The sequence below is a fragment of the Photinus pyralis genome, unplaced genomic scaffold, assembly GCF_008802855.1.
Source record: "Photinus pyralis isolate 1611_PpyrPB1 unplaced genomic scaffold, Ppyr1.3 Ppyr1.4_LG7, whole genome shotgun sequence".
Taxonomy (NCBI): domain Eukaryota; kingdom Metazoa; phylum Arthropoda; class Insecta; order Coleoptera; family Lampyridae; genus Photinus; species Photinus pyralis.
The window spans coordinates 8752556-8779662 of NW_022170738.1; the positions used below are offsets into that span (position 1 = coordinate 8752556).

At 36.8% G+C, this 27107-nt stretch overlaps 1 protein-coding gene across 13 annotated transcripts in view; it reads left to right on the top strand.

The window, feature by feature from the left end:
• The window catches only part of LOC116176595 (RNA-binding protein Musashi homolog Rbp6), a 207854-nt gene that overhangs the window by 130069 nt on the left and 50678 nt on the right, over positions 1–27107 (top strand). For all 13 annotated transcript variants that reach the window (XR_004146472.1, XR_004146471.1, XR_004146470.1 and 10 more), the window contains exon 4: positions 26740–26822. Coding sequence is in view for 10 of the 13 variants with exons in the window: in XM_031495231.1 (XP_031351091.1) it covers positions 26740–26822 (83 nt within the window). In the remaining 3 variants the exon portion in view is untranslated. The remainder of the gene's footprint in view (positions 1–26739; positions 26823–27107) is intronic.

Genomic DNA, 27107 nt, shown 5'->3' on the forward strand with positions numbered 1-27107 from the left:
GAGGCGAAACAAAAGGGTGGCATAGGTAGGGCACACAAGTAGGTTTATTACAGAGCGGAACACCTGCTGCGCTGTAAATTACCTCTGGATCTAAATATTGCGTGAGGAGTCGGTGGGTGTATGCCTATCAATGTATGGTGTATACGTCTATCTTTGCCCGAAAGCTCTGCGTGTGTATCTTATTCTTATCTAATCGTGGTGTGCGTATACTCGCTTAATTGCTCCGGGATTCTTCCATCGTATTTCGATTAAAGTCTTTAAACGCAATAGTCAGGCCCCTTTCTTAATTATATTTTAGGTCAATTGCCTTTCTTTTGTTTATTACCGTCCCTAATCTATCGTTACACTTGGAATTGTTCGTCGATTACAGAGGATTAATTGAGCATACACACGATTCTGCCGATCGCTAATTTTTGTTTTCCTCTTGTCACTTACATGCAGCTTTTGCTTTAGAGGAATGTTACCATTTTTACCAAATAGAAAAGCCAAACAGATCCAAGGCTTAGTAATTTTGAATCCCCTAAACGCGGTAGTCTATCATGCCCCTTGTGCTTCTATAGGATCTTACGTTCCTTCCATATACTAAAATTTTTTATATTGTATTGTCAGAGCCAGTACTCGTACCCCTCATTTCCTGGTGCTTCTAACACTGCCAAACTTCTTAATACATACTATCATAAATAATAATAATAAACCGATACAACGAAATATCGAAGGATCCTCAGTATTACAATCACTTTTAACGACAATTTATTTTAATCTTACAAAATACATTTTATAGTTAACAAAAATGCATCAAATTCATGTCTTGGGCTGAGATAATGCTCTTGGTTTTTTTCCCAACGATCTTGGTGCATAAATAACGATTTTGACATGTTTTGATCAAAATCCATGTGGTCCATAAAAATAGATCAAATTCATGTTTAGATCATTGAGATAATGCTCTTGATCTTTTTCCCAACGATCTTGGTGCATAAATAACGATTTTGACATGTTTTGATCAAAATCCACGTTTTCGCCAAAAATTCATCAAATTCATGTCTTGGGCATTGAGATAATGCGCTTAGTCTTTTTCCCAACGCTCTTGGTGCATAAATAACGATTTTGACATGTTTTGATCAAAATCCACGTGGTCGCCAAAAATGCATCAAATTCATGTCTTGGGCACTGAGATAATGCGCCTAGTCTTTTCCCAACGATCTTGGTGCATAAATAACGATTTTGACATGTTTTGATCAAAATCCACGTGGTCGCCAAAAATGCATCAAATTCATGTCTTGGGCATTGAGATAATGCGCGTAGTCTTTTTCCCAACGATCTTGGTGCATAATTAACGATTTTGACATATTTTGATCAAAATCCATGTGGCCTCAGAAAAATAATTTAACATTTTTGAATCACACACATGCGGTTATCAAACGTGCACGTTATCAACTCTTTCAGCATCAAGATAATGCGTTTGAAAGCTTTTACAACTCTAAATTCATGTGTAAAGAATAATTTTGGGTACATTTTGCTCTAAAACTTTTGACCGAGACCACAGAGAAGAGTTATATTGAATTGTTACACATCTAAGAGTCATAGGGAATAATCTAGCGAAAGTCCGAACTCGATACATGACCTAGGGAATGAAATATGTTAATTTTTATTATATTGAGTTCGCAGTTTTTCCTGTTCCCGATTCACTCGAAGTCGTATAACTTTTGTTCCTGTTGAACCAGCTTCCTGAAAATCAATAGCGTCCGTTCTTAATGTCCAACGTACCCGTATACCATTTCAACACAATAGGCCACTTTTAAAAAGAGTTAGAGCGCACACGGACGGACGGACGGACGGACGGACGACAATACAAAACTATAAAGGATCTGAGGATCCTTAATAATACTTTATTGCTCAAACAGAAAAACATTCCAATAATAGAGCAACAATACACTATTTACAAGAGTGAAAAAAAAAATTATGTAACTAAAACAGTATACTTAAATAAAGTAATATTATAAACATACAAAATTTGTAAAAATGCATAGAAAGATAATTAAATTCGATTAAATTGCGCAACATAAACCAAAAATATATATATAAATTATATTTAAACGTGCAAATGAGTAACAGAGATATACAAGAGTTATACAAGAGATATAAGTAATAGGAGTAATGAAAGAAAAAAAAAAAAAATAAAATAAAAAATAAAAATAATAAGTAATAATTATCTTGGAGAATTATTGAGCTTAGTAATGACTTGGCGAAGTATTTCCGGTAGAGAGATATATTGTATATTGTAGTATAAATCTGTAGGTAAAGTTACATTTTTGGAGAGTAGTAACTATAAATCATAGAAATTTACAGGGTATCAGAATTTAGCGGGTTGAATTCGTTTTCCAAATACTTGGTGGAAATTCAACCGTGGTGCAAAAGTGGGGCATGGGTTTCGGAAACCTCTCGAGCCGAGATTTCCATGATTTGGATCATATTTTGTCTTCTTAATTATTGCTAGTATTGGGTTACAATGGCTAGCTCAGCATCCTCATCAGAAGGAGATTGGTTAACAAGATTTATAGTGGGACCTCTTTCTTACGTGTTTTCGTGAATATAACGATTTCAATTGGCGCGATTAAAAAGCATGGTGGACTTATTACACCTGATATCAAAAAGTGGCAGTATTATTAGTAACAATAGTGCGGTTGGGTTTTATGGAAGATTCTTGAAAAATTAGCATTGAGATCACCGGTGCGTGATCCTTAGAGAGTCTCGGAAACGTACCAGTTAAAGTTTAGATTAATTAACGTGGTAATCACGGCTAAAGTAACCGTTTTTGGTGATTTTTGAATAAATAGATTCTCGCTCCAACACCAAGTGGCAAAGTTTGAGTGTAAGTAGGACCAGCCGTTTCCGATAATCATAAAATTGTTTTTAATTTCGAGTGATAAGAGAATTTTCCTTTGTCGGGACTGTAATCCTGGACAATATTTTTATTTACGCAAAAATCGATCACCTTTTCCGGAAAATTATGTTAAAAGCGACGGAGGTTCAAAAGCATCTACCAACGAAACGACTTGATAACCTTTTCCCCATAATCCCCGGTACTTTTATGGTGATGTTCTGGAAATGGCAATGGAACAATCGACAATCGTGTACTGAGGGTATTCCAGACCCCCAAGCCCCCCGGTAACACACTTTTTTCCACAAACAGTTCAGGATTCGCTTAACAGTTTTTAGGGAAGGATTATCAGACCATTTGTGTTTGGGATATTCCATACCCCCCAGATTCCCTGGTAACACTTTTTTCCACAATCATTTTAGCGTTCAGGACTCGCTTGACAGTTGTTATGGAGGATTATCAGGTCCTTTACTCTGCGCTGTAAAAGACGTAGTACTGGGGCGCTCTAGGGCGTATGGAATCACTCTCCGCAACATAAAATTCTTATGATTATTTCCAGAAAGTTATAACAACGGCGGGGGTTCAAAACCACCTAGCAACGAAAGGCCTTTTCTTTATAACCCTCAGTATTTTTATGGTAATGGCAATTGAACTGCCGTGTCCTGGAGGGTATTCCATACTGCCCAGATCCACCGCTAACACCTTTTTCCACAAACAGTTTCTTGTTCAGGACTCGCTTGACAGTTTTTAGGGAAGGATTGTGAGATCCTATCCTCCGTACTGCGGATAACGTAGCATCGGGGGGGTCAGGGGGGCAAGGAAAATCCCCCAGCAACATAAAAGTCTTATGACCATTTCATTCTCAGTACTTTTATGGTGGTTCTGGAAATGGTAATTGGACTATCGTCTGCTAGGGGTATTCCATACCCCCCAGCAGAGCTGGGCAGAATACTTAAAAAAAGTATTTGAATGCTAAATACTTTCAAAAATAAGTATTCAAATACTTTAGAATAGATTCGAATACTTTTAAAAGTATTCTAATACTATCAAAGGTACTCGAATACCATAAAAAGTATTGGAATACTTTGAAAAGTATTCAAATACTTGTCACTCAAATATTTTAAAAATTTAAAATATTACTAGATGTAGTAGGTACCAGGCCCTCCTGACGTTTTTTATATCAGTTATATCCTTAAGAACACGTGTACCAGTTTTCAAAACGATCGTACGTCGTACACAATTGTACATAGCACATACAACTTTCTGAAATGAATCCTAGCGATTTTGAAACTATCCGTCCGTCCGTCTGTCAGTGTGCACGATAACATGTTTGGAAACGTTCGATCGCTGTGAAACTTGGTACACGTGGTCTTAAGGATATAAGAAAGGTACCTATTGTTTTTAAGTTGCGTTGATTATCGGGTGAAAAAGTTTCACTACAGGATCGTTCGGTGGACGGTATTCAGTTGTATCGGATTTTTGTATTTGATTTTGTGATAATGGAAACTTCCCCTAAACATTTCTAAATAGCTCTCAAATATTTCAATAACTTAAAGGTATTCAAATACTTCGCAAAGTATTTGAATACTTGGTGAAGTATTCGAATACTAAATATTTGCGAAAGTATTTGAGTTACAAATACAAATACTGCTTCCATAAAAGTACTTAATTACAAAGTATTTGAATACTTTAAAACTAAAAAGTATTTACAAAATCGAATACTGCCCATCCCAGCTCTGCTCCTAGATCCCCCGGTAACACTTTTTCCACAACCATTTTAGTGTTCAGACGTCGCTTCACAGTTGTTAGTGAAGGATTCTTTTCGTTTTCTCTTCTATGCCAAGGTCTGCGCGATTTTTTGGAAGTATTTACAGCTAACTCTTCCAATAAAAAGGCTCCAGGTTCTTTTAGGATTCTCAAACCCTCGAACCCTTTAAACTTTCATAATTTCTGTTATATCTCAGTTTCGACCACATTCAGACTTTTTGAATTAAACACATCATTAGCCTGTTAACGAAATTGACATCTTCTAGTGCTCCTGATACCCAGTTTTTGAAAGGGATGGTTAATAGGGAACGTCGCTTTTTGTTGGTGATTCGTAACAGACTATTTTAAATCAGGAGAGTAGGACACAAGAAAACATAGTTTTACACCTCCTCCTTTTTCTATGATCGTGATACAATGGCCCGTATGAATAAAAGTAAGCAAATGCTTATACTTGCAAAATTCAAAGTAAATACTCGTAAGTGCTCCTTCACACTGGGCGACTTACCAGCGCTGCTGAGCAGCAGGACAGGACGCAGTACAGTGCTTCTAAACAGACCAGCATGAAGGGGCAGTTACGAGTATTTACTTTGAATTTTGCAAGTATAAGCATTTGCTTATTTTTATTCATACGGGCCAATAATTGAAAGGAGCTAAATTTGCATTTGTTAGTAAATGATGCATACTCTTTCGATTTTGTGATTCTAATACAACTGGAACTTTCTATTGGGAGAACATGCTTCGCGTTTTCTGTGATTGTGTCCATCTTCGATACACTATATTCTTCAAAAGCAATTTGTTTCACGAAACTATAATACGCGAGGAAAGATAAAAGTAATAATGACACTCCGCAGGGGGTTTGGTTTGCTAAACTTTGGAGGGTTGCGACCCCACGCACATGAGCAGAAGTTACATACCAAAAACATTTCTTCTTCCTACCTTCCTTATATTTCCATTATCATTTTCCTGATCACGTGTGAGTGGATTTTTTAAATAGAAATACGTATACGGAGAATATAAGGTGTCAATTAATGTTAAATTTCTTTGTCTTCTAATATCGCTATATGGCAAATACGATAAATGTTTAGGACTCGAACGTGATTTCAATAAAATTCACGTCTCTTTGCTTTTCTGTGATCCTGATCGTAATGGAGGAATTTAATTGGTGAACAGGTGGATGAATCACCCCTCTTGACTTTTTTGTGATCCTGATATAACAACCTGAAGTTATCAAAATGGTAAAGTAGGGGCTGGGAACGTAGTAGATGAGGTGTACCTGTACGTGAGTGGGTTTTACATACCGTTTGTACCAGGCAAACAGAATATTTGAAGTTAGCCGCTTGTCTGATGCTAGAAAGAGATTGGAGTGGTGAACGCTTTCAAAGGCCTCGTGGATGCTTCGCGGAAAAATACATTGCCGTTTCCCCATGGTCCGTGCTACCTGGGACACACTGTATATTCTTACGTTTCCTTGAAACCCATGTCGATTACGTAGGTTTTTGGTCACTAGCTTCCGAAGTAGTATGATGCCATTGTTTATTTCGAGTATTAAGCACAAATTGCTACGTGTATGATACAAAAGTGTTCAGGCTTTCGCTGAAAAATTGCTGAAAATTCAGTAACTTTCACATGAGACTACCGGTATGTGTCAAATATTTTATGGGTATTCTCATGGTTTCGATGATGAAGAACTAGAAATTGATGCTTCGCGATATCGGAGTATGAGCGAGGGGGCGGCGGTCTGAGAGGAGTTGTTTTCCATGACTTATAGGCCCACTCCCGACTCCCTTTAGTGATCGATTATATCTCGAGAAGGAAGAGGCTGTCTACAAAGGGAAAACGTATCTGATGGTGTCAGAACTTTAAGCACGAGTATCTGGAAAACACAGGGTTGGAAAAGGGCCTAAGCCTAAAGGAATAATAATTACCCATATTATGAACTGGATATTAAAAACACTCATGCGATGGTTGAATTTGTTTCTGTAAGGAAATCGACTGATTTCGATGGGAATTGGAATGCGAATACAAATATTTCATTGTCTATTTGCGGGCTAACAGGGCGAGGACCAGAGGCTTTAACGGCGTCTGTATATGGCGTTAACTAGAACGATAAATAACCTGAGGGTCTCATCTTCGAGCAACTTTACAACAACTTCTCGACGCGCTGATATGTGAACATAAACAAGAGGCACAACTCACAATTGAATTAAACGATTATGTCGTTTAGCGCTGTTTCGTCCTCGAGACTCTCTCAACTTTTAAAAGATTTATTAGAAGCTCGAGAAACTTGCGAGGGAAAACAAAGTTAAAGAGATGATGTACACGGTAAATTGCGTCGCGTTTCGCCGTTTCATTCATCGTCACTTTTGCATTAAATTAACGGGACGATGTAGAATAGGCAATGAAGATGGATGAGGGTTAATGCACAATAATAAAAAAAGGTGCGACCCGTTCGGGGGTTGATTGAAGCGCCACTCTGATTGACGATGTGAACTACTTCACCTGCGAAACTTCTCGCACCTACATTATTTAAATCATAATTGTCTGCCGCCGGCGATGACCATTTGCAAGCTCGGGGGAATAAATCAAAGAAGGCCGCGAACACATGCTAAATGAAAAAATCATCTCCAATACATAATCCATTCTCTTTCACTCAAGGTACATAAATCTACCCTCCAATACAGCAAAAATATAAATCAATACTGACTCTATCTCTCCAAAGCATCACTAGTATAAATAACCCGAAATTCTAATTTCGAGAACGCTTTTTCGGTAGATTAATGCATCCCCCTCCCCCTTAACTAGAAAGCGTTTTAGTGAGGGTCAGTAATAATTGGTTCCATCGTGGTATTCGCGTGTTACGGCAATTTCAAAATAAACATACAATTTAGATTATGTTAATTTACTTCACGGCGTATAAATTACTTAATAACGTTACCGACATAAAACCCAGCTTTGGAGTAATAACATGGACATAAAATCCCGGCGGTTATAATAATTTTTCTGTCTCGTCGCCTTCTATGTTCGTTTTCATCTGGGATGATCTTGAAATGGAGCTGAAATGCAGTTTTGCGACCGAACTTAAACAAATTATTCGCGCCATAAAAACGATCTTCGCTGAAATCGTGAATTTTATGTTTTTGACATTTTACTAGTATGTGCCCTCTTTAAAAGAAATAGTCGTATTATTCTACATTTTTGCAAACCTTCACAAAATAACGGGACCGTGAAGCTGAAAATTGCATCAATTACATAGATTTATAATGTGTTCGTTAGTTTGGGCATTTTTCGTGCATGGAATTGTTATTTCGATGGCATTTGTCGATTGACTCTTGTTAATTACTGCTTTTATAACATTTTCCTTTGTAAAAGTTCAAATTTCAAGCGTAAATTCTACAGATATTAAGCTGAGCGTTTCCCCTAGCGGGCAATTTTGAACTTTCTAAATTTTTTTAATAAGGAAACCATTCGTTATTATGTCTGCCTTGCTTAAGCTGTGCATTTTCCCCAAATTATTAATGAAAATGAGTACGGTGAAATGGGAAAATTTCATTAAATGTACAGTGTACGTACAACCCAAATAAAAAGTGAATTCTTTACCTCAATTTTTCCCCATCGGTAATTGTTGTGTTCCCAAATTTGAGAATAATGAAAATTGGCATCTCGGAAAAGTTCCAAAAATTCACTTGAAGGGCTTTCCTCATTGCATTTGTAAGTTTTTTTAACTGCGTTTCCTGCCGCTTGTCATTTTACTGGCCGCACCTGTCACTTTACCGGCCGCATTTTTGACATTTCCAAACCACTGACAGATTGACATTAATCAAAAGTTCGATATGAAAATTGAAATTTTATATTAAAATACGATTTCGGGTAAAATGTTATAAAAAAACTCGTCAGTAAAATGACATTACCTGACTAGGCGCCTCGTACTTCACTATATCCTCGCCAGTAATGTGTCATTTTCCCGACTTTTATGTAAATAACTATTCCTGGAGGGTTTTCCATACCTCCCAGACTCCCCGGTGCCACGTTAACCCTGAAAACGTAGAGCCCTAAGGATTTTGTCTTTGGGAAAGAATGTCGAACCGGGGGGCTTTGGGGGGGGGGATTGCATATCCCCAGTCGAACATTTTGATAATGATCTATCATCTATGCAAAGAAAGAAGCACAGAATCTTTCTTTTTTTCCTGGGGGGTTTACCATATCCCCTGGTCCACATTAACCCTCAAAGCGTACAGGATTCTCGTGATAGTTTTCTGTAAAGGACCATCGAATCTTGCTTTCCTTTCCTGACGAATATTCTATACCACACAAAGTCCTGACCAGGGTTATGTTGGATGGTCACTTTCCAAAAATTATAGTTGGAGTGCTAAGGACTACGCTTTGGGAAGAATGTAGAACCGGGAGGTCTGGGGGGTATGGAATATCTTCTAGCCCAGCGTCGGAATATTTTGGGAATTTACGATAATTCAACCGTTTTAACCGGGTTGGTAGAAATCACCATAGAAACAATAATTGCAACTATAGCAAAATCTACCAACCCGGTTAAACCGGTTGAATTATCGTAAATCCCCTTTGATAAATACAGGTGTAGAGAAAAAACAGAATATTTCTTTTGTTTCCTGGGGGGTATTCCATACCCCCCAGACCCCCCGGTGCTACGTTAGCCCACAAAACGCACAGCTCTACTAATCATGAAATATTTAATTTATTAATATTTTCTGTACAACGGAAAACTACTTATAGTTCTCCGATGTCGACTGGAACGGGGATTGAGAAATGACGGTTGCCTTAAAATCGCCTTGAAATTGGAGGCTCCCTGGCTATTTTTTGGGGGAAACTAATCGTTGGGGGTGCATTTTAATTATTTATTATTGGCTAGAAAATTCCGTCACTTTGTGCTATTCTTTTACACTGTCAAAATATCATTGATAATCCTACTGATTTTTTTACAAAAGGGAAAGTTTTCGTTTCTTTGACAAATACATTTTTTCTTTTCTCAATTTTTAGGGATGGCAGTGGCTTTGAGATTCTAAATGAAATGATGCACTTTTGTTTTTGAAATTCGAATCTACATAAAAAACTACGTATGTGGTAATGTTTTTTTGTTTAATTACTTCCATGGTTACGAAAGGTTCCAAACATTATTTAAGAGTGACCGCAGAAATATGAGCACAAAATAGGCACCAAGGTGTGTTTGTTTTTAGAGATACACATAAATTCGACATGAGCACATACCTATGACATTAACATACCCTCTACAGAAATATTTGATTTGAAACGAAAACCATCCAAAACGAGATTGGGGTTAGAGCACAAAACGTGTGAAGTGTAGTTCCAATTCAGAAATGCACTTCTTTAATGTTGAATTCATTCTTTTTTTTTTTCCTACTGCTTCAATAAAGTTCTGTTTTTTACCATGAATATTACTGCAAAATTAGATATGCAACTTTTGCAAACTTACAAGGGAAGAGAAACCGAATGAAGAAGAAATTCATTTTTGATTATTTTGGAGGTACCAATTTAAATTGTGCTGTAGTGGAGGATAAGTGGGTTGTTTTCGAACATTGTCCAGAATATCACTCCGAAAGCATTATTGTGAGAGACTTGAACACGTAAAAAAGGTTTTTCGTAACGTCACTTATTTAGATCAGTTTCTTTGCATCGACAGATATAGAAAGGCGTGACAAGTAACAAGCGAAATACTTTCCGCTCTGGAAAAACTGAGTAAATCTATACCAAAGGGAATATAAAGACACTTCGTGACACGCTTTCCGATAAAAAACCTCTATTGCTGGTAATGGACAATTTTGTTTTTCCCAACGTTCATTTTAAGAACATGCTTGTATTTCGACGTAACTCGATTGAAACTGTAAAAATTCTCTCTCAACGCTAATAAAAAAGAAATACAACCCAACAAATAGGTACACTCAAACTTGTAAATTCTCTGATCGGATTTCCGTAAATTTATTCGCGCTCTCCCTTTCTACTAACAGATCTTGGAAACTGCAAAATCTGATAAGACGCTTATTTTCCTAAATTTTAAATTTACTCTCTTCGGCCGACGATAACAAAGGGGAAAGTATTGATGGCGCGATAACGGTCAACTTTTCACGGTCGACGCCCGGCGTCGCAAAGGAAAAGGTTCGCCAATTTGGGCCGAATTGTAATACGTGGATCGCACCTCAAGATCCCGGCGTCGTGGAGGCGCCGTCGTAACATTGATTCAATCCATCCCCTCCGACCCCTCCAATCAGTTGTTTGTCGACGCACCGGTTTCGTATTTCGAAAGGTTCTCATGAATAACATCAAAAGTGGAAAGGAGCACCTCAGAAGTAAGTGAATCGAACGCGCCTCGTTTCATTATCTGATTATCTTCCCCAATTCCGCACGGTGTAAATACGGCCATCTATCATTTGCTTATGTTTCCAGGTGACACATTAGAGTGGTAGTTTTCGCAACTCCCACCAGAGGGAGGACTCCCGTTTCCTGCTCCAATTCCCAGCGTGGGGCAACCGCTTGTTGTTTTCCGAAATGGAATGAACAAACGAAACAAACGCAAAACGTATATAATTAAGAACGCCGACGCGGTCAAAGTGGCCAAACACATAAAACTCGTTAAAATCCCTAAAGTGTATTACTTTGTGAATTGAGCCAGAAATGTGTGGATTTACAAAACAGTTCAAGTAGATGGGGACCGAGAGCCACACTGGCCGCACAATCCGACTTTAAGCCCTAAATAACATTCGCAAAGTTAGAAACGGATTCCGTGTATATCTGGCTTTTGAAAGAGAGCGGCCCGCACGGCTTTTATACCGCCACCACGCTCTCTCTCTCTGCATACCGTTGATCTTTTGATTTTCACGAAAATACGCGCTATTCAAAACAAAATCTAGGACGACCGAAACCGAGCCGACACCGAAAACTTTTCTATTAAACTTTCGTTTTTGGGATCCCTCCACCATTTTCACTTACGTACACATTTATTGAAATTAGCTACCGACACGCTTGATAGTTTTGTAGATACAAGCTTACAAACTTCCTATTACCAATTTAAATTAGTTGCCACGTTATGTAACGTGGGCGGTTTTAAAATATCAATTTAGGAAATCAACACGTACAGATTACGGCGTACACGTTAAGGGAGGCGGATGAACACGAAAAAACTGCACCCTCCTCGTTAATTTTTCCTAGCGTAATTAACTTGGAGTGACAACCATGTTCTCCGGCTGCCAGACAGAAAAATGACAAGTTAGAAAGCCAACTTTCCACCATATTTTTGTTACATGAAAAAATACCCCGCTGTCTGTCTTACAGATTTTATTCCGACACATTTTGCTGCGACTAGTTTTACGGCAATGATATTAAAATATACGTCATAGTTCTTTGCAATGAGACCAATTATGTGAAAATGGGTTAACCTAAACCGAAGTTACTCCTCCCCCCTCGTATTTTATGAGCAAGAGCAATCTGTGCTGTATAATGGTGCAAATTTAATACAAGATTGCGATGCATGTAGTTTTATTCGTGTTTCTTGGGTAGGAAAAAATCATCTTTTTAGGTAACTGAAATAAGAGCACAGACCGACAGACCGACCTACATCAGAAGGATATTCTGTTTCATTCGGATTCGTAGTGCTTCAAATCGTGTATTTCCGTAATAAAGTGGGGTGGGGAAGGGGTGCATTTTTACCCTAATGCGTCCCTTACTAACCTAAGATTTAGATTTTTTGGACGTATACGTATAGATAAAATAACAATAAACACTTTAGGGATGCAAACGGTAATTTACCCACGGAAAATAGGCACAAAAACAAAATATTCGCTCCCAAGAAAATCCACCCGGAAAATTCGCTAACGAAAACTCGTCGTCGAATTCTCCAACAAGAAAAATTTGGCCCCGTTCACACCTTATTTCTTGCACGTTTTGGGAAACTACTAATCTTGCATTTATCTCTCGCTTTTTTTCAGGAACTCTTCATGCATTGCTCCTTCAAGACCTCGTCACACCTAATTTTGTGACGTCCCGCTTTCTTTTTGTCGTTACGTCTCTTTCTTTCACATTCTTTTCCACGAAGGTTTCACGCCTTCTTAAAAAACCTTAATGTTCCTTTCGTTTCGTTGCAACCTCTTCATTTATGGTTTATCCTTCACTCCTCCCTCAAGCTTTCTCCACGTCTTTTCTTTACTCCACCATTTAGAAAGATTTTTTCATCTATTTCCTTTTCCCATCTTATTTATTACCTCCTGGCATCCACCTCGTTTTTCTCTCGCCCTTCCTGCCTCTTCTTTTTTTTGAGTGCTCAATAAACCTCTTTCACACTCTCTTGAGACCTTTTCTGCGCGTCCCAACTGCCCCATATGCTCTCGCCTTTACGCCGCTTTCAGTTGCGCCTCCTTTTATTACATCTTTTTTTAATGTTTCTTCCTCGGTTTCTTCCATTAGCACTTCTTTCTCGCCTTCCTTTTTTCCACATTTTTCTATCTCACTTTTATACACAATTATTTTATTTTATTATCTTTATCTTAACACATTCGTCATTTACATCTTCCCCTTCGCGTCTTCCTCGGTCTTCCATTGCATCTTTTTCCAAAAGGCTCTTCAAGACAAGTTCTTGAATAATTTTAAGCGTTGATATATAATCTTTAAAGACCCATTTCTTTAAGTCCTTTAGAAGACCCCTTGAAACATTTTGAAGACTCATACTCAGACAAGATTTTTAAAGGCTCTAAAGGCTTTTAGAAGACTTACAGAATCTTACAAGTTTCTGGGGCCATTAGTAACTTTTGATGCTCTTAAATATTTAAACATCTCTCTCTGGAACTTAAAGAAGTTCTTTGGGAAAATCTCAATGACTCAATGACTTTACTCTTAAGGGTAAGATCTTGAGTAATTTTAAGCGTATCAGGAATCATAACGACCTTTAAAAACTCATAAAGAAGCAATTACTCAAAGCCCTTTAGAGACCGTTAAAGACCCTTAGATTTTCTTGCAGGCTCTTGAAAAATTTTGAAGACTTAGACTTTTAAAGGCTCTAAAGGCTTTTAAAAGACTTCAAGAATCATAGAAGTGTTGACGCTCTTAAACATTTTAAAGATCTCTTTGTACTTTGAGGATTTTACAGGTTCCTCGATACTTATATATATTAAAAGCTCTTCAAAATCTGTTAAACTCCACTACAAATCGTTTTAAAATGATTTGCAAGTTTTTTAAAGGCCTTCAAAGACTCTTAAAAGCTTTAAGGGCTAATAAGCGATTTTATCCTTTAAAAAACCCAAAAGTTTTCGAAGAGTTATCAAGAGTCATCAAAAGCAATGTCTTGTACGGAGAGAAAGCTAGAATGCTCTTGCAAGTTCTTGGAAACTCTTAGACACTTTTCAAAATTCTTGGAAGCCCTTATAGCGACTTATTAGTATTAAAAAAAAATAAAGGCCCTACCTAGAACACTTTACGGCGCTGGAAGACTTTTTGGGTGCAAAAATTAGCATAAAATAGGCAAAACGTATGCGTTTCAAGTAATTCCGAATATGAGGGGTGTCGTACGTAATTCACAATTCTGTTGAATTTATTCTTTGTTAAAGTGGAGTTCTATTCAGGGATGTCAACGGCAATTTTCTTACTGAATATTGGCACAAAAACCAAATTTTATTCCCAAGAAAATCCACTCGGAAAATTCCCGTTGTCGGAATTATTCCTCGAGAAGAAAAATTCGCCCTCTTCGAAAATTGGGCTAGTATGTGAGAAACTATATCTCAAGGAAAATTACTCACTAGGAAAAACTAGCCTTCGGTGTAAGTGGAATTTGCTCATTTCTGTATTCTTTTTCTACTTACTTATTTCAAATTTGTCTTTATATAAGTCTGCTCCTGAAATATTTGCAATCGGAGCATAAAGTAGTCTAATATTTTGTCCCAAAGGAATATCTCTCCTGCAGAATATACTGGGAAGGAACATTCTTATGAGAAGCTACCATTATAACGCCTTCTACCTTTGGGAGAAGTCCCAAGTGCCAATCAAAAATGAATAGTAATGGAAATTGAAAAGAAAATTCCTAAGCCAAAATGATCACCGCCTTCGACATTCTTCCTCCTTTAAATCGAAGTCCTTACATGCTAATTCCATTTTTTCTCTGCGAAGAATATTCGACCAAGTGAATCGGAGGCGAGTTCAGCATAACCCAGGGCATTTTTCTACACGACGCTCGCTCGCCTTCGATTTGTTCGACAACCCACTTTTTCTACTGCGATAGACATAAAGGCTTTCGCAAGTAAATTTCGCTGGTGGTAAAAATTAAGGGGGATAATGATTTGTGGAGGAATACTTTTGCGCTCAATTTTGAATCACCCTGTACTAAAATTTGAACCCTCAAAGAAATCAAAAGCAACCTCTTTTCTTTGATATCATAAAATTTACATACTGAGTCTGCCAGTATTATGAGCAAAGGGTATTAAATATAAATAAAAACTTGTCACTTTTTTAGATCATAGAACCAGTCAAAAGGTGGCAGTATCGACGGAAAAGTTAGACTCAGCTCACTTTGAATTGAACCATAGATGAAACCACCAGCATTTGTTTACTCCTATGCTCTGTATCATCCTAATTACTCTCTTTTTTTGTGGACACATGTCATAGCCTATGTATAGATAAAACATTTTCCAACCGGCAACGAAAAATAGATGAAAAGCCCCGATTCTAGACCCTAATTAATTTTAAAGGCGCACATAAATTTCCGCCCCGCATTTTTTTAGTTGAGAAATACGCGCTAAAATATGTCATTTATTCAATTTAAATCGCTTTCGCGCAATGAATAAAAAGAAAACTCCCAACTTAAAAGCCCTTTCCCTTTGAAATATGAGATAAATCTGAGTAAATTTCCTTTTTTCCTTTAAAACGTGACTTAATAATCATATAAATTACAATTAAGATTTTAATTAGATAGTGAATAAAATATGTAAATGAAGTTAACTTTACGAAGTGAAGCGAAAACAGATAATTTTGACGGCTCCAAAGCGTAATCGTATATCTCAAAAGCTAAGGTGAAAATAAAAATATATAAATTTCGCCATTTGATGACAGTATGATGAAGTGAAAGGTTGTTGAAAACAAAATCCCCATCTACTCTGACCTAAATTGCTCCAAAAGGAAGAAAAATATACATAAATTTTACATGAAATTGGAAAGAGGAATAAATCTTGAAACCGCGCTGAGCTGACCCGCAAATATTTTATGAAAAAAAAAAGTGCGGCCGGGTCACTCCCGATAGATACGTGTAATAATATTGTGCTAATTTAAGAAAACGCGGCCGTTCTCAAATTCCCAAAAGTAAGCGGATATTCGTGCCACTTGCATGATTTTTCCACACCGCCAAAATTTTTATTCTGTATGCCACTCGAGGGAATACACCTACTTCAAAATGGCCGCTTTTTTATTAGACCGTTGAATATTTGACTTAATTCAAATAATTCGCGAATTTCTGTGGACCACGCCGGTACTGTTAATAATGGTAATGATGAATAATTAATCGGCCGCTCTGCCTTTTTTTTGTTTTTGTTAAAAGAGCGCATTTGGTGCGCGAAGGACTCAAAGCAGTTTACGGGATGGATCATTTGGGTCTAGAAATGTCAGAGCGAGCGCGGAATTACATGGATCCCAGCGGACTCCTGCAAATGTCACCACTCAGCACCGACTTGTACATACAATAATGATATCCTGAGGGAATCCTGGAATGGACTAACGTTGACGTGTAGTATGGACTGCAGAGGTTTACTATGCATGACTGTTACACGTTTCGTGTGCGACGTTAAATTAAAATTGAATTACTCTTAATCGATTTGTCGAAACTCGGTTATTAATTATACTTTTTTTTTCGCGTCCATTTTTCTTTGGCATCAAAAAGTGGGAATGTAACAAATTTTTAATTTTCGCAATTTTTTCTCTTCCCTCGGGGTTGCAGTTGTGAAAGTAAGTAGAAATTTATTAATTTCGCGGTTTTTGTATTAAATTACACTTTACCGTCTCATTTAAAAACGTAAATTAGCGCAAATTACATCTTAACACAGATTTCTGCCGGCAAAAAATTTGAGTAAAGAAAAATGCGCACTCGCACGCACGTTGACTTGAATTCAGAAACAAATCTGCATGTGGGAATTTTAGAAAAAATCCAGCCTATAGGCGCTACCCTTTCGTTCCTAGAAAAAGGTTGACTCGGGTAGTTAGTGTATGATCAACAAAATTTTGTTTCAGGGAAGCCCGGGGAAATTTTTGTTGATCATACGTACCTCATTTTACCTATTTTGAATGGGCAATTAATTTTCTTTGAGGCAAATAAAACTTTTTCTGGAATGAATTTACCATACACACTAAGCACTGCGCTAGCAACATGGGTCACAGTTCCAAAAGTAAGGGCCCAATTAGAATTTAAAAAAATATTCTTATCAATTCTGATGAGTAAATATTAGATTTTTGACAATTTCTCGGCCTTAAAGTGCTCAAAACCGACCCCATTTATGGATTCTACGTACCCGATTCAGTAAAGGAGCAAGTTTTTGCAAATAAAAATTTCCATTTTCCCGATATGGTAACAGTTGTGTTTCCCGGAAAAAGTTAAAGTTCTCGCGAACATCCTACAGTAAATGGGACTTGTAGAATCCAAAAATGGGAACAGATACGTCCCGGGCCCCTTACTTAGGGCTCTTAAAAATGAAAAAACAACGAACATGAATTCCCAACGCCCTAACATTCCCACTTTTTGAGTTGTGACAGAGGAGGGATGAGAACGTGTACTATAAAAATAAAGCCACTTAGGACTCCTAAGAAAAGTATCTTCAATTTGGGCTAGGGGTGTTTCGGAACCGGAAGTGCGAAGTGACCCAATTTTTTACGCTGCAGGCTTTCATCCTTCCTTTGCCCACAGAAAATTGATAGGTACGAACAAATAAGATGGATGCAATTTTTTATTGTGGTCGTGTCGAATTTTGACTGTTTTTCGGTCAAAATCGACTTCATTTTTGAGTTCCGTGAATGAGATTTAGTAATTTGTGAATTTTTTTGGAAAATTTACATTTTCCCGATATAAAGTAACGAGATTGGGAGTTTCACCGTGAAATGTGAAAACTCTCGACATAGATCCTATAGTAAAACTCTATAAAATGCTCGTTTTAAAATGTTCGGATAGGTTTGAAACACTGTGAAACCTTCGAAACTTTCCAAAAGTCATTGAAACTCTTTGAAATTCCGATGCTCCTTTCAAATTAAGCCCTCTTCAATTTTTAAAAACCACTTCAAACCCGGTATTCTCCGAGTTTATGAAACCATTTGAAATTTTCTCCAGCCGAAACTAGTTTTTGGTTCTCAACGAAACCTTATACTCCTTCCCCAAATTCTCTAAAATTCACCTCGCTAAATCCCTAAAGCAGTCTTGATGTGCTTCAAAACTCCATCTTTAACTCCTCGAAACGGAAAGAGTTTTTTGAGCTCTTACCAAGTTGCCTTTCCCAAAATTTCGCAGGATCTTTGAAGCACTTCAAAACCCTCTCATTAAACCCCCTAAAACTTTCCGTTCCACTTTCCACACAATAGTTTATTTTAATACAGGGTGTTTCTAAATATAATCTAAATACGGAAGGGGTTAATTCTTTGTGTTACTTTGTGATTAAACATAGGTTCGCAAACGCTTCGTTACCTATCTACAGGGTGTTATAGTTTTACCACACACTCCACAATTTGAACTATTTATAAACAAAATTTTCAATGCCAACTTATAAACTAAAAAAACAAGATATTATCCAAAGAAATTCAGGGCCTACTTTTTTTAACTAACTACCGAAAATTGAATTTTATTTTTATTCTCGGTAATGGTCACAGATACGAACAAATTGCAAGAGACCAAACGTTTCTAAACAAATCATAAAATTAAATTCACAATCTATCAGTGACGCACCGAAAAAAAGTTCAGGGGTATAAAATGGAACATGGCCCTCTGAAAAAGAAACACCCTGTGGATTTTCACTACCATTGAGATGACCAATGATGAAAGCCTGAAGGAAATTATATTTCGAATTTGCGTAAAATATCTAAAAAATTACAGAAGATATAAAGAAGAAACTTAAAAAATCTTGAAACGATGAATTAGCCCCTTGAGTATTTACGTCATGTTTAGAAACACCCTGTATATACGAACCTAATTACAAACTGTTTTAACAAAATATGAAAATGACCGAATGCAGTTTTTTATTGACAACACGCTTGAATCTTTGGACTTGGACATCAAAAACAAAAATGGTTTTACCCGTGTAGGGACGGGAAAGAATAACTCTACTGCAGAGACACTGCATGTCGTAAGAGGCGACTAATCAACTGTGGTGCGATCAGGTAGATGGTGTAACAATTCTTTGGAAGTTAATTTCATTTTTGCCTTGTATTCAATAAGCAAAACAGTCCCAAAAAATGGTTGCCGTCAATTTTCCAGACGAAGACTTGGTTTTTGTTGCCAGCTGCTGCTTTGGCGTAAGGAGTGGAGGGGTCAAGACCATTTTGTTGATTGAATTCTCACCCGATCGTGTCAAAAGTCAGACGGGCATGCATATCAAAGGTAGATAATACTCGGTTTCAGGTACATTTCGTATCGTTGGAATTGTATCGATTATACCGTTTATGTAATATCACTTTCCAGCTTTTCATTAATTAGGTGCGTGGATTTCCTTTAAAAGCTCCCCCTGTCAAAGTAAAACTGATTTTCTGAGAGTATCACACAAAGCTCTTTTTCCGTATTAGGACCTTCTTGTATCTCTGTGATTGTTTTTATGAAAATTAACGATAAGTAAATAGGAAAAAGTTACACTTTGCTTGCATTTTTAATTAAGCGCGATTAGTGAAAACGAGTAGTCGATAAACTATAAAATGTACCTATTGAATGTAAAAGGAAAACTTTTCTGATAGTAAATTAGAAAGCAATAAAGGAGAAAGAAGTCGACTCCTTGAACTTGCTCTGATGAGTTAAATCGAAAGCTGCTTCAAACTCTATGAAGCATAGATAAATTCGATAAATCGCCTTTTACGTCCTCGCCGTAAAATTTTAAGCTCTGATTACATTTCAAACTGTAGGAACGTAAAAATTTGATTACCAGCAATAATCTACATACGTCACGCGTGGGGGTTGGGGGGTCGTCGGGCGAGCGCGTCGACTTAAATTAAAACGCGAAGATTTCTACCGACATTAACGCAAAAAACGTGAGCCGTTTTGTTTGCTTTGTCTTCGGGGTGCTTTAAGGAATTATGTCAGCACAAAATTGTACACAAAGTACTTGAATAGGGGACTGACGTCTAAAGCTATAAACCCTCGATTTAAGTTCCACGTTTGACGTGAACGTCGAAATATTAAATTTCGTATTAATCAAAATTCGCCCCGCTTTCTCTCGGAGCGCCATCTCCGTTTATTTATATATTTTTTTACGAACTTTTCGGCGGCAATTCCTTCGAAATAGCTTATTCTAATTGTAATAGCGTCAAATAAATTAGTTTAATTTCCATAAAAACGCGCCGGAGCTCGGATATAAAAATGCGGTGGCGGTTCTCACGTAGTAGCGCTACATCAGCGAGGGGCACGCTGTGAGAGATATCTGCATTAAATGTGTCAGATTATAAGCTATGAAACTCAATTTACATAATTGTGTTATTTGATATACGGTTTTTTAGGTGGCTCGGAAATTATGTGCCGGAGAATTCGGACATGGACAGTAGTACACCCCCCCAATTGAAATATCGACCAATGTTACACCTATCGGAAAACATGTTCTAGTTTAGTGTGTGCATTTGTTACAGTTGCGGACGTTGTGGGGTCCTCTGTTCTGTTAATTAATAACGGGTGTCAGACTGAGGTGAACTGTCTATACGCGCACTTGCCATGAATCAGGATTATTTATTGCCCAAGGTGTTTCCATATACATGCACACGAAACGGCAAACAAACTAAGTTTCGGAAGGGCCTTTCTCCGCGACAATTCGAGCGTAACGGCAACTTGTAGGCGCTCAAAATGTAAAGTCTCTTTTAATCCGCCACCTACCGACGCTCATCTCGGCATACGACGCGTCACGTCACATCACATCAATAATCGTCAGTTAATTCCACGCGGCGTCGGAATTTACAACTCCTCGTCACTTTCGACGTGATTTTCTAAATCGCGGCCATCACTCTAGGAGACATCTGGTTTAACGTGCACCCTTTGTACATGTACATAACAAACATTTCTGTATGCATAAAGACGCCCATTGTTTCTCTGGTACCAACAGCTCTGGAAGATCCAAAAATGTTCACTCACTTAACGCTGCAATTGTTCTCGAGCTGGACGATGGACTCAGTTAAAATCTCCTTTCAGCAAAATGTTTCAAATTCGAACTTCATCGATCAGTTGGCCCAATCCGTTGTCAAGGCCTTCGAGTTGCCTATTGTTAAAATAAATAAAAATAAAAATTTAAAATCCTAGAATATTCTTAAAATTATCCATATTTGGATTTACATTGTCCAATTTTTCCGCAGAAGTAATCAAAATGGGAATTTTCACGTTGTAGCAATGTCCTCGTGGTAAATTATTTCCCAGATAAATATTGTTGATTGTTTGATTTTTCTTTTCTGTAAGCCCTTGTTCTTTAATCGTTTCAGGAAGGCATATGCCATCCTTGGAGTCTGACAATCATTCTCAGATTTCACTTTCTTAATCGGCAATTTTGAATTACATTAGCGAACTCATCGTGAGGTCATTTTTGCGTCATGGAAATCTCGCGTTAGCTTTTCTTGAATTGCGTGGGGTTGATTAACAACCCTAAAACCATCTGGAATTGGTAGTTACAAACCAAAGTCGATCGTAAAGGTTTCTTATTCAAAAGAGTTTAAAATCTGCGGTTTCGGGCACGTTACGAGCGGCCTATTTAAAGAATTAGTTTTTTTACCAACGCGATCTTATTTATAATTTCTTCGTGAATATTCGAAGTAAATTCGCTAAACAAAAAAGTTACCCAAGAACTGGCAATTAAATTCGTTACAGAAGTTCACCATTTTGAAAGGAATTAACTTCTTGTTTTGGTGATGGTGCAGACAGAAAAAAACAATAATCTCATGAAGGATAGTTACGAGAACAAATTTAAGGCGAGGCTAAATATAAAATCATCACATTAGCGAAGGGACATTTTTTCGTTAATTAAAAATAATTTGTGTGCGATATTCCCAAAGAAACAAAAACTGTTCCTTTTGTAAAAAATCAGTGGGATTATCAGGGATTTTTGACAGTGTAAAAATTGCACAAACTGACCGCAATTCCTGACCATTAAAAAAAGTATGCAGAGGCACCCAACAATTCCTGTTTTTCAGTGTTGAAAATGCGTAAACTTAATTGCCTATGTCCTATTTTAGCAACTATCGAAAATAATGGGCCCGTTTGATTGTGTTGAAAGACTTTATACTTGTCAGGGTTTGTATATAAATTTAACATAAATAATATAATTGAATAACCCTTGCAAGGTTTTTTTTTGTTTTAGCACTCAGATTTAATGCATCACTTCGTACTTCGGTCAAGAGTGAATTTCCTTGAGTCAAATTATCCTTTTATTTTTCTATGAGCGACCTGTACAAATTTGAAAGGAAACCAGAGACTTAAGCAATTTACCTATATGGTTCTCTATTCCTCAAAAACTTCAGAAGCATGTTCCATTATAGTGTCCCTAAAGGGTTTAGGTTGTACAAGAAAAATAAATAATCCTTTGTTAACAGGGGAATATTTTTCGTCCGAGTTAAGGCATAATGCCATAGTGGGTGTATTTATACTCTGATTGGATAAAGTCAAAGGCATCAATGAATCACGTTTTTTAACACCTGGATCAGTCCAAAAAAGTGGAACAAAACCTTTCTGTCATTATTTCTAGCATACGAAAAGGAAACATTAATCCTGCGAAGGTTTCCTGAACCCAAACTGAACTGAGCGGGAAGAAGTAAAGTAATAATCACACTTGAAATCAACTTAATCAGTTTAAGAGGTTCGGGTCCGGAAAACCTGAAAAGGAGGTTCATAAAACTTCCGTAAAGGAATGTGTAGGTTTAAGAAGGTTTTATGAAACTAAAGTAGACTTGGAGGACCAAAGTAAGCCAAAAATTATATCTGAAACCGACTTAAGTAGTTAAGGGTAATATTTTAGGGTAAACTTTCGAAACAAATTTTTCGGAGACAAATCTTCTGGTGGCTAATATTACGAGGAAATAATACCGGAAATTGTGTTTGTTTTAGGGATGAATTTTCTTATGAACGAATATTGCTAGGACAAGGTTTCGTTCACTTAATTTCTGATTGGAATTTTACACTTGTCAATAAACGGATGGAAACATACAGTTGGGGTGTTGCACTTACTCCAACGCGGGTTTATATGGGCGAATCCAAAGTTAATTCACATTTTTAACATTACTTAACTTTCAAAAGTTGCAAAAAAATAGAATTGGGTTTCGTATGTCGACGAAAATCAAATAAAAATAATGCGTGTAGATGTTTGACTGAAATTTGAAGTTCTTTTTCTGACTTAAATAACGGTATCGCTTAAAAATGGGATTAATTTATAAACAATTACAGGTTGTCCAACGAGAATAATAATCAAATGTGAAACATCGAACACGTTTATGTGCAAAACGTCAAAATACAAAGCCTACTTAAAAATTTCCCCATCTTATACACTTTTTTTATAACACTGACATTTTAAACCGCGTGTAAAAATGTAAAATGGACACTTACCGGTGAAATTCTTTTTGTTACTTTAGAGACCATCTCTGTAATACGTATATGCTTACCATCCCGAGAGAGAGTCGCAAGTGCATTAAATCACAATCGATATGAAAACGCCGATTTTCTCAAAAATGTTCATGAAAACTTTGGACATTCTGTTTTTTTACTAAAATCCAATAGTTTGGTGGAAATTTGAGGTAACTTTTTTGGTGCCTCAAGCATTGGTATTAGCTAAAAATCGCATCGATTCTTAAATGATCGCAAATTGAAGGTAATTTGACGCATCAATCAATCGTAAAATATCGAACACGATGATGTGCAGATACGGAAACTACGATTTGTATCAAAATTTTCACTTTGTATAGGTCATATTTTCAAAAGAAGAACAGAAATGTCACACACAAATTTAAAAAAATTGCTAATTCGGTCATCCGACATACTTACAATTTCTGATAAAGCTACATATTTAAAAAAAAAAGTGATATAAGAACAAGAGCATCAGGAAACAAATTAATTTTTTTAAACAGAACCGTTACTTTTTTCTATTATATTTTTCAATGTTTTGTTGATAGGTTACAATTACCTTAGGAATTAAAGCTACGCTATGTTTTTAAAACCAATCACGCGAAGTATATGTGGGAAAACAAAAACAAAAGAGAGTTTTTCACTTCACAAAATTAGTTTATGTTTTTGTTTAAATTTCTACAGTTACTGTGATTGTTTTCTGATGCTCTTTTGTTTTTATATCACATGTTTCTTTCAATATGTAGCTTTTTCGAGGGCATATTATACGATTTTAGCTGTACGAGCATTTCTTTGTTTTTTAAATGTTGCACAGGTACCTTTACGAATAAATTTTGCACTTTCTCGAAAATTGTGTAAACGATCAATTAAGCTATGCTGCCTCTATGCGCTATTCTTATCGATAGATAAAAAAAATTGTAGAAATAGAGAGGTTTGAGCCTGGATTTGAGGGGTCTTGAGGTTTATTCCTTGTTAGAATTTTTGCGAAATTTTTACTGTGTTGTTGAATATTTCATTTACAAGATTCTTTGTTTTCAGTTCTTTTTGCCGATTTTTTCAATTGTAAGCGTTTTTCTAATGTTTCGAATTTGTTTAAAATGTACCTCCTTTTAATTTTTATTATTTTCATAACGTTTACAATTCTGTGACTTTTCTGAATTTTCATTGTTGTTCTTTACGAAGACGTTATGTGATTTTTTTAAATTTCTACAATACCGTTTCAATACACGCTTCGGAGTGTGCTCTATAGGGGCGCTTAACAGCCTCCTAGATACTTTCCATAGCTTTATTCTTCATACCAGAACGTTCTGTTGCTGTACCTATCTAGCTTTGGAAAGGGCATATAACAAAAGCTCTGAATAGTAAAATTCGTTCGTTGAAGGCTCCTAGAATGCACCATTTTGGCCCATTTTCAGATACACAAAAAATTCCAAAAATTCGTATACCCTTTCCTTAGAATCGTCATTATTAAAATATCCGTATATTCATTTGCAATATACTGGGGGGTAGTCCATATCCCCTAGACCCCCCTGTGCTGTAAATCTCTCCCAAAACTATAATCACAGAGGACTCTTAGTTTTCAAAGAAGGTCAATCGAATCTCCCTTTCCTAATAGTTCGAGAAATAGAGACTGAAAATGGACCATTTCCTGCAAAGCGAGAAGTAGTTCCAATTTTTGTACTGAATATCTGATGGTCTGTATCAAATTTTTCGATCTCCTACCCCTTGTACTTCCCCTGTACCACCCCTAAAACCAAAGAAATGAGGTTGTTTTTTTAGTTTTTCAATCATATCAATCAAAATTTGGTTAAAATATCTACATTGAAATTTCAGAATTCTTAAAAATATAAGCAAATTTGGAGTTCTATATCTTTTTTAATAAACATTTCACAAAAAAGTAGTGTACATTTTTTTGTAAAATGAACCATTAAAACGATATGATTGAAAAACTAAGAACTAACCAAATTTCAGGGGCTTTGGGTGTGGTACGTGGGAAGCACAAGGGGTGGGAGGTCGAAAACTTAGATACTTAACCACCACATGACTGTCTATGACATGCAAAAGAAATTGGAACTACTTCCCATTTTGCAAGTTAAAACCCTCTATTCCCTGGACTATAATGAGTAAGTATTCCAATCTTGTTGTGGTGTTTCAGGTGAAAAATTCATTAAGAACAAATATTTCAGGGCCAGGTTTTCATAGGTAAAGGAATTTTTTTTCATATTGTCATTAATATTTGTTTAATGGTAACCAAGGCTGACAAAAATGTGTTGTTGAATATCATATAAAAAACCCTAGGACAACTTCCTCTGGCAAAATGAATATTAAATTCATCTTTGAATGCCCGGATTGTCACAAGTGGAAGTTCTTCTTGTGGGGTGTTTCATTTGGTGAACAAATTTTGGTTAGGGGTGAGTTTTCTACGAGACAAATATTGCCGTGTGGTAGTAAGAATTTTTTTGTCAAAATTAATTGATACAGATACAATTTACATTAAAATCGCCGAATTCTCCCATTTCGGGGCGTTTCCACCAGCTTTCCTTAAACTTTGTTTCCAAAGTAAATACACACCAAGATCGTGGAATAATAAATTCCTAATTGAATTTTGTCCGAATGATACGATCGTAAATAAAGAAAACGTCACTTGCTGCCGTATCAATTTAAAACCAAAATGAGGTCTTAAAAATTGTCATCGATTAAAGCGCGCTTCATTTAAGTACGCCGGCAAGCATAACTTGGCTCCCATGCAATAATCGTAAAAATGTGTAAACGTAAAACGTTCTGGGAAATTACGACGGAGGTGTTTTAAGTCATGATTTTTTAAGATTTACGGCGATCTTCAGCTCTAAAACGTTTATGCGCCATTAAAATTAAAACTGTAGAACAATGTAGAGACCACTTAAAGTTAACGCGCAACCAGGAAGTCGAGGTTTGCACGCGGCGCGATTCATTTAAAATAATATTCCGAATCGGAAACGTGGTGCACTTACTATTATCGTCGTCTGGATAACGTATGCACATATCGTTTAATCTCATTTAGTGCAGATGGACGATATGAGATGTGTATTAAAGCGCGCCGGCTGCGACAAAAGACCGAGCTTTTGCAAAGCTCGCCGGTTTTCTTCTTTTCGCGGTCTCGCCTGTCACTTCGAACGCTTGAAGATGAGTTATTGCCTATCTGTTGGACTGAAAAAGGGGAAAACGGCCCTCGTTACACCATATTTTTGTTATACTCTCCCCGACCGTCGTACATGTCAACTTTTGATTCTACCCCGACTGAGATTTATCGATCGCTAACTTTTTCTTCTTGTTTCAGGTTTCGGATTTGTCACATTTCAAAGTGAAGATGTTGTAGATAAAGTTTGTGAAATACACTTCCACGAGATTAACAATAAAATGGTAAGTTTTTATTTAAGGCACTTTATTTTTTCTTACAGGATTTGCCAACGTGTACCACAGGGGTGGGTATATATTATTTCCCTCACATATTTTTTTCAAGGATTAGTCTTGAAAAATTTTATGTGTGTGAAGGGCATTTGCCATTGTAATTAGAAGAATTCGTGCAAAATTATGCGTTTAGAAGCAAACTTTAATGCAAGTGTTTTCTAACTACCTCACAGTTTAAAACTGGCGCAACATCTTTCAAAGTACGGCTTAAATCCAAGCTTTGCATATTGCCATTAC